Source organism: Nerophis ophidion, linkage group LG13 (genome assembly GCF_033978795.1).
Source record: "Nerophis ophidion isolate RoL-2023_Sa linkage group LG13, RoL_Noph_v1.0, whole genome shotgun sequence".
NCBI lineage: Eukaryota > Metazoa > Chordata > Actinopteri > Syngnathiformes > Syngnathidae > Nerophis > Nerophis ophidion.
This window is the reverse complement of record NC_084623.1, coordinates 52,633,503-52,654,174: the sequence shown is the minus strand read 5'-3', so window position 1 is coordinate 52,654,174 and position 20,672 is coordinate 52,633,503. Positions and strand designations below refer to the sequence as shown.

Below are 20,672 nucleotides of genomic sequence, written 5' to 3'. Positions count from 1 at the left end.
GCAATACATACGGTGTAAAAAAAGACAGAGAAAAGTACTTTAACAAGAATGCATGTGCCCTATACACAAGACTCCATACTGTTGTGCAGGCTACTAGCACACTATAGACATTTTCACTACAAGCATTATAGCACTAATAGGACCGATAAGAGTAACTCTACTCACATCTTCAATCCCCCATTTCCTCTCTCCTCTAGTTATTATTTCCAGTGCCCCAAAAGCACATGCTGAAGGAGTATAATGTTTATTGGCACAGACATTCATTCAGAAAAGCTCCCACAGGACTCCACCCAATCTAACTCATGGTGCCCGAAATCCCTCCCGCTCTGTAACACTCGGCCCACCTGTCTCTGCAGCTACAGTGATTAAAACAGCCAGGAAATTACCAAACTGTATCCTATTCTGACATTGGAAAAAGTCATTTGCTTCAATATACCGTATTTTTCGGCCTAAATGGCGCACTTAAAGGCCTACTGAAATGAGATTGTCTTATTTAAACGGGGATAGCAGGTCCATTCTATGTGTCATACTTGATCATTTCGTAATATTGCCATATTTTTGCTGAAAGGATTTAGTAGAGAACATCCACGATAAAGTTTGCAACTTTAGGTGCTAAGAGAAAAGCCCTGCCTCTACCGGAAGTCGCAGACGATGACGTCACATGTTTGATGGATCCCCACATATTCACATTGATTTTAATGGGAGCCTCCAACAAAAAGTGCTATTCGGACCGAGAAAACGACAATTTCCCCATTAATTTAAGCGAGGATGAAAGATTCGTGTTTGAGGATATTGATAACGACAGACTAGAAAAAAAAAAAAAAAAAAAGTTAAAAAAAAAAAAACGCGATTGGATTGGGACGGATTCCGATGTTTTTAGACACATTTAGTAGGATAAATCTGGAAAATCCCTTATCTTTCTATTGTGTTGCTAGTGTTTTAGCGAGTTTAACAGTACCTGATAGTCGGAGGGGTGTGTCCACGGGTGTCTTGACGCCAATGTCTCAGGGGAGTCGACGGCAGCTATGGACGGCACAAGCTCAGCTTTTCTCCGGTAAGAAGCGACTTTTTAACCACAATTTTCTCACCGAAACCTGCTGGTTGACATTCGGTCGTGATTAATGTTGGCTTGTTTCTCCTCCAGGAATTTTAAACAAAGAATCACCATGTGTTTGTGTGGCTAAAGGCTAAAGCTACCCAACTTCGTCCTTCTACTTTGACTTCTCCAATATTAACTGAACAAATTGCAAATGATTTAGCAACACTGATCTCCAAAATACTGTGGAATTATGCCGTTAAAGCAGACGACTTTTAGCTGTGTGTGTGCGCAGCGCTCTTACTTCCTAAAAACCTGTGACGTCTTGCGTACACATCATCACTACACGACGTTTTCAAGACGAAACTCCCGGGAAATTTAAAATTGCAATTTAGTCAACTAAAAAGGCCCTATTGGCATGTGTTGCAATGTTAATATTTCATCATTGATATATATCAATCAATCAATCAATGTTTATTTATATAGCCCTAAATCACAAATGTCTCAAAGGACTGTACAAACCATTACGACTACGACATCCTCGGAAGAACCCACAAACTATCAGACTGCGTGGTCGGTAGTAGTGGGTTTCAGTAGGCCTTTAAAATCCTTTCATTTTCTCAAAACTCGACAGTACGACTTATAACCCGGTCCGCCTAATGTAAGGAATTATTTTGGTTGTGCTTACCGACCTCAAAGGTACTTTATTTGAAACAGGGTGAAATGAAAAGTATGACCAGTAGATGGCAGTCACACATAAGTGATAGAGTACATGTAGGCTGCAATATGATGGCAGTCACATATAAGAGATACGTGCAGACTGCAATATGACTCAAGTAAACACCAAAATTGTTGGCGGCTGTCCACTTTGCTGCTAATCATATTAGCTTGTTCTGCAACTCAGTGTAGCGTTGAACAAATGTTGTTTGGATCCCATTCATATTGGTATTTCATTCAAACATAAGTGATATTATGACGTAAAAATGAATGTTTAAAAACACCAATTTCAGCGTTTTCGTGGAAATTTCACATGCCTGCAGAAAAGCGTCGAGTTAACCAATATGAGACGAATAAAGTAATACACTTACTTTCTCAGGTGCTCATGTTCCTTCAGAAACAGCTCTGTTCTTCTGTTGTTGACACCAGAGCCACTTTTGTACATCCTAAAAAATAAAGCATAGACGTATAAGAGACTCATTTCTATGATAAAAAAAAAAAAAGTAATGACCAAATCCTTGCACGTCCTCTGAGTCAAAGGCATTGAACAGATGTTGGAATCCCCAAACATCTCCACGGAGAGACTAGCAAGGACAGATTAGGTTGGACTAAGCTTCCTGTCGCCCCTGGGTAACGCTGTGAATAATTTAAAAAAGCTTCATGCGGCTCTCTTCAGGCTGGGGTCATTATTAAACACTAGGAGTTAAGTGAAGATTGGACCTTGTGGATCGTTACTTTCTAATCCTAAACTGTTAATTCCAAATAAAAAGGATGTATGTACGGCACAAGCACAGCTTTATTTTACATTATCATTGTGGCCTCTTCTTTTGAAATATTCTACACAAAAAAATAAGCTTCGGCATAACTGCCGAGTCAACCGGTTCCTATCAGAAAGCAGTCGGCGCCAATGCCACTGCATTTCCTTGCATCTCTTTTCCAGTAAAAGGCTTGCTGTGATTCAGCGTGAGAGAGCTTTCATGTGAAGCCGCAGCGAGGGGAAACGTTCTCTTGCATTAGCATCGACTTCAAACAACAAATGAGCCGAACCGAAGAGATGCATTTCTAGTGGTGGCACAGAAAAGCCTAAGGATTTGGCTTCAGTCCTTTACTCACTGAGCGGAAGTCTATGCTGGGATGAGTTTGTAGACTTTTGAAGCATACGTTTGTCGAAAATGTTGGTAGATATTCAAATTCTACGACTTGAAATCTTTTTAATTTTAGGTTCCGTTGCTGTTTTTTTAAATTTCTGTTTCAAAAGGGTACAGATTAATGTAAAATCCATAATATCATATTTCGACACCTTTCTTGGATGTGACATCCTACACCAGGCGTCGGGAACCTTTTTGGCTGCGAGAGCCAAGAAGCCAAATATTTTAAAATGTATTTCCGTGAGAGCCGTATAATATTTTTTTAACCCTGAACACAACTAAATGCGTGCATTTTTAAGTACGACTATCATTTCTGGAGCATAATAGGTCTCTTATTCTTTGTGATAACATTGTTATTCTGAAGCTAAACGTGGAGAGGGCGTGGCCTGCGGGCCTGCAGCGAAGCGGGGTGTTGCCAGGACCGGCCTCGAAATCAGCGACAGGTGCGTAGACGGCCCACCTGGGCCTTGTTACCTAATCACCTGTCGCTATGTTATAAGCAGCAGCCAGGAGGAGAGACGGGGTTGGTGCTAGAGCCAGAGCGCGAGCGAGAACGAAAGAGAAAAAGAGATACGTTGCTTTCCAGTTGCTGGAAAGCACCTGAGAGACTTATTGAAAAATGAAACAATACTCTAACCTTGAAACAGGGTCTCATGTCGGTTCTTGGTGGTCTGAAGAACCCCCAGGAGGGCAAGCCCCACACTAACCAATAATAAATAAATAACTTCTTACCATCAACGCAACTTCTTGAACAGGTGCGGTAGGAAACGGATGGATGGATTAAAAATGCACGAGGATGTTTTATATTTTGAACATAATTTTTAACACTGATTACAAGTGGAATTATTCATTATTTATCGTGTTAAGCAGAGTAAGCTCAAATTTACCTGAGAGCCGGATGCAGTCATCAAAAGAGCCACATCTGGCTCCCGAGTCATTGGTTCCCTACCCCTGTCCTACACGGTTGCAGACTTGGAACCAGCTCAAGCACTTGGCGAGCAAGCAAGAACCCATCCATCTTGCCTGATGTCTTCTCTGTTCTCCGGGTAGGGTTAACGTCATATTTTCGCGATCGACCAGTATAGTCCTAAAGATCGACTAGTAGATCGCGATCGACAGGTTGGCGACCCCTCATCTAGATAGTATTGCAATTTCTCATGCCAACAAAGCAAGCCTGCTGGATAGAAAGCACTTAAATTTATTTTTAAATCTCATTGTTAAAAATGTGTTAGCTCAATGCTAATATACATTAGATATGACGTACACATGCTACGGATTAGCATTAGTAATTATACAAGGCGATTTCAACACTCTCAAATTTGGTAAGATTGCACGCTACAATTAGGGAAGCAGTTATCAATTAGTTTAGTTATCGAGTAACATATTGATTACGGTAGTTTGATTAATCGAGTAAATCGGATAAAACATACTTCATAGCCTCAAATGTTTTGGGAAAATAGCTAATATAAAAAAATGTTCCATCTTAATTTAACTCTAAGTCATTTTTGTAATAAATGCTCATCATCCTCTTTCTTTATTAATGAAAATATTATCAAAAATCTCACAGCAGCCACACACCATCGCTCTCATGTGCGCTTTATTGCAGCGGCCGTGCGGAAACTGTTTCAATTTATTTAAAGTTCTGGGCACTCCATGTGGTTCGAATGTCATCGGTTTTTATTAGTTACACTCAAGCAATTAAGTTGAGTCGAAGTACCAATGATTGTCAAACACACACTAGGTGTGGCGAAATTATTCTCTGCATTTGATCCATCATCCTTGATCCCCCCCTGGGAGGTGAGGGGAGCAGTGGGCAGCAGCGGTGGCTGCGCCCGGGAATCATTTTGGTGATTTAACCCCCAATTCCAACCCTTGATGCGGAGTGCCAAGCAGGGAAGAAATGGGTCCCATTTTTATAGCCTTTGGTATGACTCGGCCGGGGCTTGAACTCACAACCTACCGATCTCAGGGCGGACACTCTAACCACTAAGCAACAGAATATATATATCGAAGCCTTTTTATGATGATATTAATCGATTTGATCGATTAATCGTTTTAAGCCCTTCCTGACTATGACAACACATCAAAGGCACATGAGTGCATACTTGCAAATGAGACTCAGCAGTGTAAGAAAACTGGTTGGCACAATTATCATTATTAGATAACAGCTAAATAATATATATTTTAGATTTAATTGTTAAAGGAATGAACATACACTCCCCCATAAACACACAGAAGTACACAAAATTGGTACTTTTTTGTACCGATATTGATTCCGAGCTAGGAACTAGCAAATGGTACCGAATTGGTTCCAATGTGAAAAGTCCCCATCCCTAACTGCCTGTACAGTTAAAAAAAATGTGTCGAAATGGCAACAGTCTGAACCTGTGACGGATCGATTCAATGAACAAGTGGAAAATCAATGTGTGTCCCAGACTATAATCCACCTTAGACCTTCCACTGTACCTTGAAAAGTGTCGTTGTTTCCGCGGCATTTAAAAAAAGTGTTTAAAAAAGGAACATATTTCACAAAAACACCACAAATGGCAAATTTTATTACATGGTCCTGGCAGCTGATGGAGATGCTCATAAATATTTTTAACTTGTTGTTTGGGGACACATTTTTAAAAGGCCATGCAGGACAACATAGAAACTATCATGATAAAAACTGTTCAGGAGAGTAGTGTGTCTGCCAAGCATTGGGAATCACCTCAGATCTTAGTGACTGGTTGTTTAGTTAGATTCTAGTGACTTCTCACAACCATTCAAATATTGCCCGGTCTTTATTTGAACATTCTTAGAGAAGACATTGCAGTATTCTTATTGAATTCTACTAAATGCTATGATCAATCAATCAATCAAAGATGTATTTATAAAGCACTTAACTACACATGTCTCACAGGGCTTCACAAACTCAGGAGGATATCCCCTGATCTAAACCCAAGTCTGGGCAAGGATCGGAGATTCAAAGAAGAAAGAATGAGAAGGGACAGCCGACGTAGGGCCACCCCCCCAACAGCGTGATCGACTGCAATGGGGACAGTTATTGAATTGCTAAATCAATAGATAATGTGCAAGTCTAGTCCCTCGGAAAGCCAACATATAGTCATGGAGGGATCTTCAAGATATTTCTGTGACGCTGATGATATCATCGCCACATCATCACATCGCTTTGAAAACGTTATCCAAGTGTTAAAAGGGAACTACACTTTTTTTTCACAATCATTATGTGAGAAAAGAACACAAAAGCATATTTTTTTATAGGATTTTAAAGATGATAAAAAACGCTTTGAAGATCCAGCTAATAAAGGTCACCCTCTAAAACTTCAATACTCTCCATCAATGTCCAATACACACTGCAAGTTTATATATAATGTAGTAACAGACACCTTCATAGCAATATGTAATATGTACAATATACACACTGCAAGTATATATATACATATATATATAAAATGTAGTAACAGACACCTTCATAGAATATCTAATACATACAATATACACACTGCAAGTATATATATAATGTAGTAACAGACCACTTCATAACAATATGTAATATGTACAATATACAAACTGCAAGTTTATATAAAATGCAGTAACAGACACCTTCATAACAATATGTATAGTTTGCAATAAATACCGTATTTTAGTAATTTTCCGTAATGATTTCTTCCACGTATTGATTTTTGTTTCCATAGCAGCACACTTCCGAATTCTGGCAACAAATTTGTGTCCTACTTCCGGAAACAAACGAGTGTGTTCTCAAATCACGGCAGACTTGGTAACAAACAAAGACGACAACTATCCATCCATCCATCCATTTTCTACCGCGTATTCCCTTTTGGGGTGGCAGGGGGCGCTGGCGCCTATCTCAGCTACAATCGGGCGGAAGGCAGGGTACACCCTGGACAAGTCGCCACCTCATCGCAGGGCCAACACAGATAGACAGACAACATTCACACTCACATTCACACACTAGGGACCATTTAGTGTTGCCAATCAACCTATCCCCAGGTGCATGTCTTTGGAAGTGTGAGGAAGCCGGAGTACCCGGAGGGAACCCACGCATTCACGGGGGAAAACATGCAAACTCCACACAGTAAGATCCCGAGCCTGGATTTGAACCCAGAACTGCAGGAACTTCGTATTGTGAGGCAGACGCACTAACCCCTCTTCCACCGTGAAGCCCAGAAAAGAACACAAAAGCATATTTTTTTATAGGATTTTAAAGATGATAAAAAACGCTTTGAAGATCCAGCTAATAGGAGTCACCCTCTAAAACTTCAATACCCTCCATCAATGTCTAATACACACTGCAAGTTTATATATAATGTAGTAACAGACCCCTTCATAACAATATGTAATATGTACAATATACAAACTGCAAGTTTATATAAAATGCAGTAACAGACACCTTCATAACAATATGTATAGTTTGCAATAAATACTGTATTTTAGTAATTTTCGGTAATGATTTCTTCCATGTATTGATTTTTGTTTCCATAGCAGCACAGTTCCGAATTTTGGCAACAAATTTGTGTCCTACTTCCGGAAACAAACGCGAGTGTGTTCTCAAATAATGCAGACTTGGTAACAAACAAAGACGAAAACTATTGAAACTGAATATACAGAGGATGAAAAGCTGCTTAAAGAAGCGAGCACGATGAAAGGGTGGGACGTTGGACAAACGGAAGCCGATAGACTGAGGTGAAAGAAACACAAAGCAGTAAATGTGGAATCTGAAGCCAAGATATTTCGACATAAATGGAATGCTTACCCAAATAAACCTTAAAAAATGTCTCCGGCCAGCTTGATCAAACTCTATCATTGATCATGACACACACAGCACATACAATGTCTGGCTAGCTGTGTACAAACAAACCCTGAAATGTGGGCTAATACTTTACAGATACTGTAATATGATTGTGTTTTTCAGTTAGTAAGATTGGTGTTCTTTTGCAGTGTGTTGTGAATTACAAACTCAAACGCTTTTTGTGCTGACGTAGAAGCTAACTTATCTCTTTTCGTAGCTAGCTTTTACGGCTAATACCATAGCATACTGATGTGTTACGACGCTAGAAAAAGAGTTTGCTGTTACAAAAATACAATCGCTAAAGCTTGGTTATTACACAGGTTAAGTATATGAAGTATCATTGACGGTTTTAGCGATTTACAGGTAGAATTGATTGATCCATTAACTGCATTACCAGCCAAAAAGAACGATCCAATTTTTACATGTTAGGATGCATAAAAAAACAACCTTTGTCTAAAAGTATTGTGAATGATAAGCAAAAATCCAACAGAGGTGCAGTTCTTCTTTAAAGTTAATAAGCAATTTCTTATTTGATTTGATAAGACTTTCAACTGAAGCATAAAAAAACTAAAATAACATTTGAATTGCTTGATTTCAGCATCCTGACATCAACATGACTTCGATAACAAGGTCCGACGGACAGAACACTGCACTTTATACTCGGTGCGCCGCTGTACGTCTTCAACAACGAGATCTCCCTGGCTTATATTCGCCTCATTAGCATGACTCAAAGAATTCAAACACCCATTAATAATAAATATGAGGCACGAAGGGGCAGTTTTAAATCAAATGGAAGCCAATTGCGCATACAGCCATTAACGGAAGATTAATGCGGATGACATTTTTTTTTACTGTGCTGCAAGAAAAATGCAAATGCTTGAATTTAGTTGGCAGGGAATATTGTGGATGGTTTCTTACTGCACAACGCACACGGCACACACCCATTTCTGCTAACAGCTGATGAGCACTGCGCCCTCATTGGTTGTCGGTCATTTAACACCGAGTTAGAGAGCGAGACAAAAAGCAGAGAAAAGGGCGGCGTGAGGGGGGTGGCACTGAAACAATTATGTAAGCGGACACCGCGGTGCGAGTGTGTCCATTTAATCTTGCAGCGCCCCACCCAATAGGTGCACTCGCTGGAGCCCGAACATCCTTCCATCCACCTACTTCCTCAGCCAACCTTTTTTTTCCCAATGCAGCCACTTTTGCTGCTGACAGTTACAGTAAACGCAGATGAAGTGTTGGCAGCACAGACTTCTGCTCCTATGAATGCAACAGAACGCAGGGTTCGATTTTTGCTACAAGAGTCAGCTGCGCGTACGCTGGTGCCCGTTGTGAATTACTGACGCAGTGTTTGCTAAACTGTCCTGCTGCTCAAATAAATGAGACCGGGGCTGTTTTCTAATCAATATGAGGATAAACAACTCTGAGGGTAAAAAAAAAAAAAAATCTCCTGTGAAATGCATTCTAGCCAAGCTCTCTCTCTATTGGCCATGAGCTCTGCTGCCCCCTGTCGAACAACAAGACAACTGCATGCTTCCACAGTTCTCCAGACCTCCATTATCCTATTAAAAAAACTATTTCTAAAATAATTCCTACACTTCTCTTTTGTAAAGTAAATCTGATTTGGGCGCCTGAGAAGCTGGACAGGACAAAAAAATTAAAACAAAAATAATAAAAAATAAATAAATTAATTAATAAATTATTAAAATGAAATAAAATAAAATAATGCTGGTACCGTTACTGCCGAATGAGCATTACGTGAGAGATGTATAGTTGCAGCTTTTTTGGTGTGTTCCTTAGCAGCAGCTCACTACATTAGCCATCAATAGGCAAAAGCATATAATATATAAATATTGCATATATGTTACATTTATATTGCTACTATGATACATTTTTTTTTGTCTACTTTGTAAATTTTGTTTTTGCCCTCTTTCTGTGCATTATCTTTTCCATCCTGTGTGGAACAATTTCCCTTGTGGATCATTAAAGTTTGCCTAAGGCTAACAAAAAGGCTCTTCTGCCTGCATGACATGTACACGTTTAAGAGTGTAAGTGTTACTGTATTGTCATTTAATGAAAATATTGACGTAGGACCGATGCTGAAATATCGATACCGCCGATGCCACATCTTTATGCTTCAATATTGAATCTCAAATCAAAATATCGATACTTTAGTTGAGGGGTTTTCAAACTTTATCCACCAAGGGCTGCATACTAAAAAAGTCAAAGTATGTGGGGGTATATACTTTATTTGATTAAAAAAATGCTAAAAACAGATATTTTGTCATTACACACTGAATTTTTTGCATTTTTTTCTTAAATTTTTTACTGTTCTTTTTTTCTTATGTAAGAATAGAATATACATCCATCATTTCCGCCTCTTACCCTCTAAAAACCATAATATGATTGTGTAACTGCATTGTGTATCAAAAATTCTGCCTGTACAAAAATATGTTCAGCTTCACATTTACTCGTGTTTATTATGCTTATTGTATTTTATTTTATCAAATTAATTAATAAGTTTGCATTATTTTAATATTTTAATTAACTAACTAAACTTGGTTTATATGTTAAGTACATTTTATTTTGAGAGCTTTTAATATTTTTCTAATCAATTCATTAGGTAGCATTATCAAAGGTTTTCATTTCACTAACTGACTACATTGTGTTTATATTTTAGGTTTATTTTATATTTATTTTGAGAGCTTGTAATATATTTTAAACCATGGGTGTCTTAACGTTTTCAAACAAGGGCCACATACTGAAAAGTCAAGTATGGAGGGGGCATTCTGATATTTTTTTATTTAAAAAAAATGCTAAAAACAGATATTATATATATTTAAAGACAGTACTTTGTGTTATAGGTGACCAAGTATATAATTATTAGTCTAAATTGTTCAGCTTTTTATTACATTCGGATTTGTTGCTTTGTTGCTAGTGTGTCAAAAATTCTGCCTGTACAAAAATACTAATGTTCAGTTACGCATTTAACAAAGTTTATTATGGTTGTTGTATCGTTTTCAAATTAATTGATAAGTTAACATTTCTTGAATTAACTAACTAAACTTTTTAAAAATATTGTAAGTATATTTTCAATTTTCTTTTGAGCTTCAAATATTTTAGATCATGGGTGTCTAAACTTTTTTCCACCAAGGGCAGCATACTGAAAAGTCAATTATGGAAGGGGAATTTTGATATTCATTTATTTATTTAAAAAAAAAATGGAAAAAAAACATATGATATATATTTAAAGACTGAACGTTCTGTTTTGGTAACCAATAATATACTATTATTGTTATTTATTAGTCTAAAATGTTTATTATTTTATTGCATTCAGACTTTTTGCTCTTTATCTTATATTTTACTGTCCCCCCCATGTCAGAATAGAATAAAAATACTACTGTAATATGATTGTCTAACTGCATAATCCAGTGAATTAAAACAATTCTGCTTGTGTAAAATATTAATCCGCAGTTACACATTTAACAGTGTTTATTATGGTTGTTTTATTTTTTCTAATAATTCATAAGTTAGCTTTTTTTTCTTTAAATTAGTTAACTAAACTGTTTTAAGTATAATTAGTTTTCATTTTAAGAGCTTCTAATATTTCAAATCATGGGTGTCTAAACTTTTTCCACCAAAGGCCACATACTGAAAATTCAAGAGAGGAAGGGCCATTTTGATATTTTCAAAAAAATGCTAAAAACAGATTTGTGTATATATTTAACGACAACACTTTGTGTTATAGGTAACTAAGTATATTAGTAGTAATTATTAGTCTAAAATGTTCCGCTTTTTATTACATTCTGATCTTTTGCTCTTTTTTCTTACGTTTACTGTTGTTGTTTTCAAATATTGATTGAAAATACGTATATTAAAAAATGTTGCAGACATGTTAGGTATTTTTGCACAATGTATCGGATCGGTATCAATGATATCCGCAGATCAGAAAGAAAATCTAGCGCCAGCTGGATGTAGCTCTGACCTCAGGTCGATTCTATTTGTCACCCATTGCCATGAACACAGCTTGACTTGTGCTGCAAACGACGAGTCCAGGTGAAAGTTGGAACTATTTTGCACTAAAACCTAAGCGAGTATGACTGTGGGGCAGCTGTAGGAAGTCTGCATCCTAAATGGTTGGAGGCAAATCGATAGGAATCTTGCAGTGCTCGCCGCAGTATGTTCGCCGCCGAGCCTGGTAGATCAATAAGCCATTACAAAGCAAATGACGAGTCCGGTCTGAGGGAACCCTCCAAACCTTCACATTTCATTACGCTCGCTCACAACGCGGCCGCTCTGAGGAGAGGACACTTTGGCGATACAAGGCCAAAGTGAGTTGTGAGTTTTAGCGGGGAAAGCATCCTTCAGGCGCATGCCAATTGGAGGTCCGGGTCCAGCTACCTACATAGTTAAATAAAGTATGCAAGCACACAGATCTTGTTTACATGATGACAGTTCTTCTCCATGCCAGGGTGGGCACGTGTGATCCCGGGGAACCTGCTTTATCAGTATCATGCACTTTCATGCTTCAAACCACACATCCAAACGTGCTCGTTGCAGCCTTCAAACCTGACTAGCACGTTTTGATTCATTTATGACAAATCAGCAAAAATAGTTGCATTAATTCTCGTTTTGTAGTTAAGTGTTCATAATTTATTGGGTTTATTCAATTGAATTTTTCAGTTTCAAATAGCTCAAATCGGTCAAAAAAATGGTCATAATTTAAATCAGGTTTACTTTTTTTTTTTTAACTTCAGGCAAATTGATGCACTAAATCTTTTCTGCTACAAACAAAACACAACTTTAATAACGTTATTCTTTGTTGAGAGTTGACTTATATTTGTTGTTTTGCTTTGTTTTAATGTTAATAAGGATACGTCCGTTGTGTCCTTGAGTGAGACACTTCACCCTTGCTCCTGATGGGTGCTGGTTAGCGCCTTGCATGGCAACTCCCTCCATCAATGTGTGAATGTGTGTGTGAATGGGTGAATGTGCAAATAGTGTCAAAGCGCTTTGAGAAACTTAAGGTAGAAAAGCGCTATACAAGTATAACATATTTACCATGTATATACAATCTTATGCAGGGGTGTACTTTTAACAGTTTTATAGAGAAATTATATCATTTGATGATAGAAATGATACCATTACTGCAGTATGACTAGGGTTGCTCACAAAAAAAAATCGATTCACAACCAAATTGCGAATTATTTTTTTTTCAGATTCTAAACCGAATGATTTTCAGAAGTCAATTTAAAATAATAATAATTCACAGCATGGACCAACTATTATTATTATATTTATTTTTTTATTTTTTTAGTGATACTGTTGCATGTATTCATTTTTGTTTTTTTCAGTAATGTATTTGTATGGCTTATTCATTTTTTTTGTAAATCATCAGTATTGTAAAGCTGAAATTGCGTTGGAGTTTCTATCATTTGATGGACGTTCTGTGATTTTGGTAAATACAATTTTTTAAAATACGTTTTAAAATAAAGGGGACCTTTTGTAACGTGTAACCTGTCTTGAAAAGGTTTTGTAATGCTTTACATACCAAATAATTTATTACGGGATCTCGAGAATCGAATCCCATTGCTAGGTGCCCAAAATCCCCAAGTCTAAACACGACACATGAACTTGGACTCACTCAATGTCTTTTCTGACAGATCCTAATAGGTCTTCTCTTTCCCGAATGGCTAAGAAGTTTCCTTTGGTCTTGTGGAACTCATGTGTGTAATCCTGTGTTGGGGGAAACAATAACACAAGTAAATATAGCAGCAGTGTGTGCGCCCATTAGGGACTTCATTCAGAGCCTTTCAACCCAAATAACGGAGACGGTGAGTTCATCCTTACGAACCTGTAGGATGTCTCGGTGCCTCTGGAGCGTGTGCATGAGTGCAGCATTCAGAGACGCAGTGCCCGGGGCGCTGGTGTACTCCGACATTTTGTCATTTATTGCAGTCAGCTGGCAAAGATAGAAATGAACAGTGGTGTAGTGAAAGAAGAAAAGAAAGGAAAAAGCATGTAGACCAGTGGACAAGTTTAAGAGCTACTATTAGTAGATATTATTATCGGGTATTGGTACGATATCAGCAAAAAAGAACTACTATTAGTAGATATTATAGCAGGGGTCGGGAACCTTTTTGGCAGAGAGAGCCATGAAAGCCAAATCTTTTAAAATGTATTTCCATGAGAGCCTTATATTATTTTTTTAACACTGAATACAACTAAATGCCTGCATTTTTAAGCAACGTCAACATTTTTGGAGTACAATAACTCTCATATTCTTTTTAACAACATTTTTATTCTGAAGCTAACCAATAATAAATAGAATACTTCTTAACATTAATGCGCCTTCTTGAACAAACGCGTTAGAAAACGAATGGATGGATCAAAATGCAGGAGAATGTTTTGTATTTTGAATTTTTTTTTTAACTCCGATTACCAGTGGAAATATTAATTTTCTTATCGTATTAAGCAATGTCAGCTAAGATTAATCTGAGAGCCAGATGCATCCATCAAAAGAGCCACATCTGGCTCTAGAGCCATAGGTTCCTTACCCCTGTATTATAGGATATTGGTCCGCTTTCAGCAAAAAAATAAAATAAAATAAAATAAAATAAAATCAGATGATGATATCGGTTTGCATCTAAAATGTCCGATACAAGCAGTCCTGCAGCCTATTTACTTATGTAAAGCTGGACAGCCAGTTAACATCTAAATGTCCTCCGATAAACAGACAGAAAATCTATTTTATTTTACTAGCTATGAGCTACTAGGAGCTAACAGCTACACAACAGCTAAGCACACAATAGCGCACAAGCTAAATATACATGAGTGTCCTTCATTCCGTCCTTTTACAAAGTGGTGTGGGTTCCCCTAGGAGGGCGAGGTGCAAGACCACCGGGGGCAGGTGTGACCCCCAGGGAACATGCTTTATCAGTATCATGCTTCAAACTCTGTGCACTGCAGAATGTGCTCAATGTAGCAATTATTCCTGATATACACATTTTGATCTATTTTTTTAAAAACCTGCACAAATTGTTACAGTAATTTTTATTTCTGTAGGTTAAAGTGTTTTATACATTGTGCTTTGGAGGTAATGTTGGTGATCAATTTTTCTTCATTGTTATTTATTGAGGTTTTATTTTTTCAAAATGAATTGGCTCATTTAGTCAAACGATGTTTGAATTTTAAATAAAATGTTTTTAATTTATTTTTACATGTTTTGTTGTTATTATACTATTCTTATATGTATATAACACTACATGATATAATATAATTTTATAAATACATCATCATAAATAATAAATAAATAAAAACATACAATATATAAATACGATGTTATATAATATGTATTATATTTACATATGTACATCATTATTATATGCTATTACCGGTATATTTAATATTATCTATATTATTTTATATTTGTATTATATTTTATATTTTTATTTCATAAAAAATCATACTGTCGTGGTGGTAAGTCAGGGGGGCGCGCAAGTGTTTTCTTCGGGCTCTAGTACTCTGGAATGCCCTCCCGGTAACAGTTCGAGATGCCACCTCAGTAGAAGCATTTAAGTCTCACCTTAAAACTCATTTGTATACTCTAGCCTTTAAATAGACTCCCTTTTTAGACCAGTTGATCTGCCGTTTCTTTTCTTTTTCTTCTATGTCCCACTCTCCTTTGTGGAGGGAGTCCGGTCCGATCCGGTGGCCATGTACTGCTCGCCTGTGTATCGGCTGGGGACATCTCTGCAATCCTGATCCGCCTCCGCTTGGGATGGTTTCCTGCTGGCTCCGCTGTGAACGGGACTCTCGCTGCTGTGTTGGATCCGCTTTGGACTGGACTCTCGCGACTGTGTTGGATCCATTATGGATTGAACTTTCACAGTATCATGTTAGACCTGCTCGACATCCATTGCTTTCCTCCTCTCCAAGGTTCTCATAGTCATCATTGTCACCGACGTCCCACTGGGTGTGAGTTTTCCTTGCCCTTATGTGAGCCTACCGAGGATGTCGTAGTGGTTTGTGCAGCCCTTTGAGACACTAGTGATTTAGGGCTTTATAAGTAAACATTGATTGATTGATTGATTCTTTTTCCAAAAAATAATTGAAAGGCACTGCCTTAAATTAACCAATATTACAGTCTAAAACTTGTCAATATGAACAAGTATCAAATAATTATGGTTGCATATTACTCGACAAATACGAAGTCTCCGAGGCACAAGCCATATTTGAACGTGTCCGCATCATTCAACTTATTTCGACCACTTGGTCAAATACAACAAACACTCCACTTCAACTAAAGACAGCATAAGGTCTGTCCTATGGAGTTAATAGTAAAAAAGCTACCACTATGTAAAGCTTGCGTAATTTCACTTCCACACTATGAAATAATAAAAGCACGTATGATTCCTGCTGATGTCATATTGAATCATTATCATATCGTCCAATACTCAAGGCCCCGTTATCAGATGTGAAAAAGTTATATCAGGACACCTCAGGATAAAAGCATAGTGCAAGTCGGGGTCAGTTCATTCCTGCTAATGCTAATGGGAGTTTCCAACTTGACACATGGTTTTTTACATGGCTGTTGATGGCTATTTTCCTCGCCTTTGAACGATCAGAAATAATGAAATTACTTTGGCCAGCAGCTGCTCCATCTCCACCGACATGGTGTCAAACATCCTGTCCTGGGTGGAGTTGTTGAGCAGCGGTGTAGTGTCAGACCTGGGATGGGCGGAAAGACACAGAAAGCATAATTGTAGCTTTTACTTAAGTAAATATCCCATATTTTGACATTTTTCCATCGATTCAGAGTCGTTTGTGTTCTAATCATGATGCATAGGTGTTAAAAATGGTACCAAACTATCCATCCATTTTCTACTGCTTATTCCCTTTAGGAGTTGCGGGGGGCGCTGGCGCCTATCTCAGCTACAATCGGGCGGAAGGCGGGTACACCCTGGACAAGTCGCCACCTCATCGCAGGGCCAACACAGATAGAAAGACAACATTCACACTCACATTCACACACTAGGGCCAATTTAGTGTTGCCAATCAACCTATCCCCAGGTGCATGTCTTTGGAAGTGGGAGGAAGCCGGAGTACCCGGGGGGAACCCACGCATTCACGGGGAGAACATGCAAACTCCACACAGAAAGATCCCGAGCCTGGATTTGAACCCAGGACTGCAGGACCTTCCAAACTACGGCTGGCAAATAAAATATTTGCTCCATGATGTGGACAGTAATTCACCTCACATGCACAAAAAATAAATAAAAATGTGCCTCCACCTCCAAGTCCGAGTCCATGGTTCTCGCCCGGAAAAGGGTGGAGTGCCATCTCCGGGTTGGGGAGGAGACCCTGCCCCAAATGGAGGAGCTCAAGTACCTAGGAGTCTTGTTCACGAGTGAGGGGAGAGTGGATCGTGAGATCGACAGGCGGATCGGTGCGGCGTCTTCAGTAATGCGAACGTTGTACCGATCCGTTGTGGTGAAGAAGGAGCTGAGCCGGAAGGCAAAGCTCTCAATTTACCGGTCAATCTACGTTCCCATCCTCACCTATGGTCATGAGCTTTGGGTCATGACCGAAAGGACAAGATCACGGGTACAAGCGGCCGAAGTCAAAGTAAAGCCGCTGCTCCTCCACATCGAGAGGAGCCAGATGAGGTGGTTCGGGCATCGGGTCAGGATGCCACCCGAACTCCTCCCTAGGGAGGTGTTTAGGGCACGTCCAACCGGTAGGAGGCCACGGGGAAGACCCAGGACACGTTGGGAAGACTATGTCTCCCGGCTGGCCTGGGAACGCCTCGGGATCCCCCGGGAAGAGCTAGACGAAGTGGCTGGGGAAAGGGAAGTTTGGGTTTCCCTGCTTAGGCTGTTGCCCCCGCGACCCGACCTCGGATAAGCGGAAGAAGATGGATGGATGGACGGATGGTGCCTTGGCGCAAAAAAGGTAATATACACTACATTTGGAGGTGAAATTATTGCAACATACCATATTTGTATTACATTTTAGTTTAAAAAAACAACTACTAATAAAATGCGTGGAAAAATTGTGGAATAATAGTATTCCCTGTTGGAAGCGGCCCTCTGGGGCCTCACATAACTGCGACGTGGTTAGTGAAAACAACTTTGACACCTCGGTTTTAAATGGTGATACGGTTTTCAGCCATATTGCCCAGCCCTTGTACGGCATCCAGTCCAAACAGTTGCATTTTCCATTTTGCCCACCTACTCAGTGGCCTAGTGGTGAGTGTGTCCGCCCGGAGACCGGTAGGTTGTGAGTTCAAACCCCGGCCGAGTCATACCAAAGACTATAAAAATGGCACCCGTTACCTCCCTGCTTGGCACTCAGCATCAAGGGTTGGAATTGGGCGTTAAATCACCAAAAATTATTCCTGGGCGGGGTCACCACTGCTGCCCGATACTCCCCTCACCTCCCAGGGGGTGAACAAGGGGATGGGTCTAATGCAGGGGTCGGGAACCTTTTTGGCTGAGAGAGCCATACAAGCCAAATATTTTAAAAAGTATTTCCGTGAGAACAATTTTTTCAATGAGTGCATTTTTAAGTAAGACCAACACTTTTAGAGTATAATAAGTATCTTATTCTTTTTAATAACATTGTTATTCTGAAGCTAACCAACAATAAATAAAATACTTCTTACCATTAATGCGACTTGTTGAACTGGTGCGGGAGAAACCGGATGGATGGATTAAAATGCATGAGAATGTTTTATATTTTGAACGTTATTTTTGATACTGTGATTACCAGCGGAATTATTCATTACTTACCGTGATTTATCTGAGAGCCAGTTGCAGTCATCAAAAGAGCCACATCTGGCTCTAGAGCCATAGGTTCCCTACCCCTGGTCTAATGCAGAGGACACATTTCACCCGACTTAGTGTGTGTGACAATAATTGGTACTTTAACTTTTAAAAAAATTGAAAGTTTCCTTCTATATACACACACCACTAAGAAAAGAGAATGACTTAATAGTGATACTCCCTTTCAGTATGCTGCAACATATAAAATATTTAGCCCATAAAGAGGAGCAAGGGAATGTAAACATGGTGCTCTAGCACAGTGTTGTTCAACCTTTTTGGAGACAAGGCAAATTTTTTGCGTTGAAAAAATCCGGAGACACACCACCAGCAGAAATCAATAAAAAAACTAAATTCAGATGACAGTAAAAAGTTGTTGTCGCAATCATTGGGTATGACTTTAAACCAGGGGTGCCCATTACGTCGATCGCGAGCTACCAGTCGAACGCGGGGGGTGTGTCAGTCGATCTCCAGCCAGGCTTTTAAAAAAAATAGACCTAAAAATTAGTGATCATCAATCTTCACCAAGACGTCACTTAAATGACATTCACGGTACCGGAGGGTCTTGTGAGATGACGCTGGCTGCTGCTAGATCATTATTATGAAAATATGACCGAGAGGAAGGCGAGAAACACTTTTTATTTCAACAGACTCTCGCGCCGTACCTTCCGTCAAAACTCTAAAGGCTGACTGCACATTTCCTATCTTCACAATAAAAGCCCTGCTTCATGCTGCCTGCGCTAACTAAATACAGAGTCTCGGAAAACTGGCGTGCACAAGCGATCCCTCAGAAAGCTGGCGTGCACATCACTTGTGCACGCCAGCTTTCCGAGACTCTTATTTTGTTAGCGCAGGCAGCATGAAGCAGGGCTTTTATTGTGACGATAGGAAATGTGCAGTCGGCCTTTAGAGTTTTGACGGAAGGGACGGCGCGAAAGTCTGTTGAAATAAAAAGTGTTTCTCGCCTTCCTCTCTGTCATTTTTTCATAATAATGAACTGGCAGCAGCCAGCGTCATCTCACAAGACCCTCGGGTGCCGTGAATGTCAATCAAGCAAGCTACGGAATTTGCCGCCAATGTTTTTCTTGTAAAGTGTATGGAAGCTGGATGAATTAGATGCCAAAAACCAACCACTTTCATGTGGTATTGTACAGAAAGGACAACTTTTTTTCTCCTCCATTTGAAAATGTGGGCGTTATCATCATTACTGTCTGATTCCAATCAATGCAAGTCATCAGAATCAGGTAATACACCAACTTATATTCTTGTCTTTGTGAAAGAAAGACATCTATATGTGTTACACATGCTTGTGTTATCATTAAACACATTTAACTTGTTTACAAAAATGTCTCTTTCATAAATAAATAAATATAAATGATATATATAAATGACGTAGATCCCCTCGAGTTGGTCAATTGAAAAGTGTCTCGCCTGCAGAAAAAGTGTGGGCACCCCTGCTTTAAACCATAAACAAGCATGCATCACTATAGCTTTTATCTCAAAGTAGGTGTATTGTCACCACCTATCACATCACGCCGTGACTTCATTTGAGTCATTTGCTGTTTTCCTGTGTGTAGTGTTTTGGTTATTTTCTTGCGCTCCTATTTCGGTGTCTTTTTCTCTTTTTTGGGTATTTTTCTGTAGCATGTCTTTCTTTGAGCGATATTTCCTGCATCTACTTTGTTTTAGCGATCAAGAATATTGGCAACACTACATTGGCCCTAGTGTGTGAACGTGATTGTGAATGTTCCCCGGATTGTAAATAACGTAAATAATTCAATGTATATACTCTGATGATTAACTTGTGTGATGACTGTATTATTCCGATAGTATATATTTGTACCATGAATTGATTAACATAGACCCCTACTTAAACAAGTTGAAAAACTTTTCCGGGTGTTACCATTTAGTGGTCAATTGTACGGAATATGTAATGAACTGTGCGATCTACTAATAAAAGTTTCAATCGATCAATCAAAAATGTAAGTCTTTGCTGTCGTCCAGCATTCTGTTTTTGTTTACTTTTCTAGCCAGTTCAGTTTTAGTTTCGTTCTGCGTAGCCATCCCTAAGCTTCAATGCCTTTTCTTCGGGGCTTTCACCTTTTGTTTATTTTTGGTTTAAGTATTAGATA

The 20,672-nt window shown here is 39.0% G+C and overlaps 1 protein-coding gene across 1 annotated transcript in view; it reads right to left on the bottom strand.

The window, feature by feature from the left end:
* The window catches only part of gosr1 (golgi SNAP receptor complex member 1), a 48,209-nt gene that overhangs the window by 22,627 nt on the left and 4,910 nt on the right, over positions 1-20,672 (bottom strand). Inside the window, exons 3-6 of the mRNA XM_061919200.1 lie at positions 16,360-16,447; positions 13,572-13,679; positions 13,362-13,453; positions 2,125-2,199 (exon numbers count right to left, since the gene is read on the bottom strand). Of these exons, the coding sequence (XP_061775184.1) occupies positions 2,125-2,199; positions 13,362-13,453; positions 13,572-13,679; positions 16,360-16,447 (363 nt within the window). The remainder of the gene's footprint in view (positions 1-2,124; positions 2,200-13,361; positions 13,454-13,571; positions 13,680-16,359; positions 16,448-20,672) is intronic.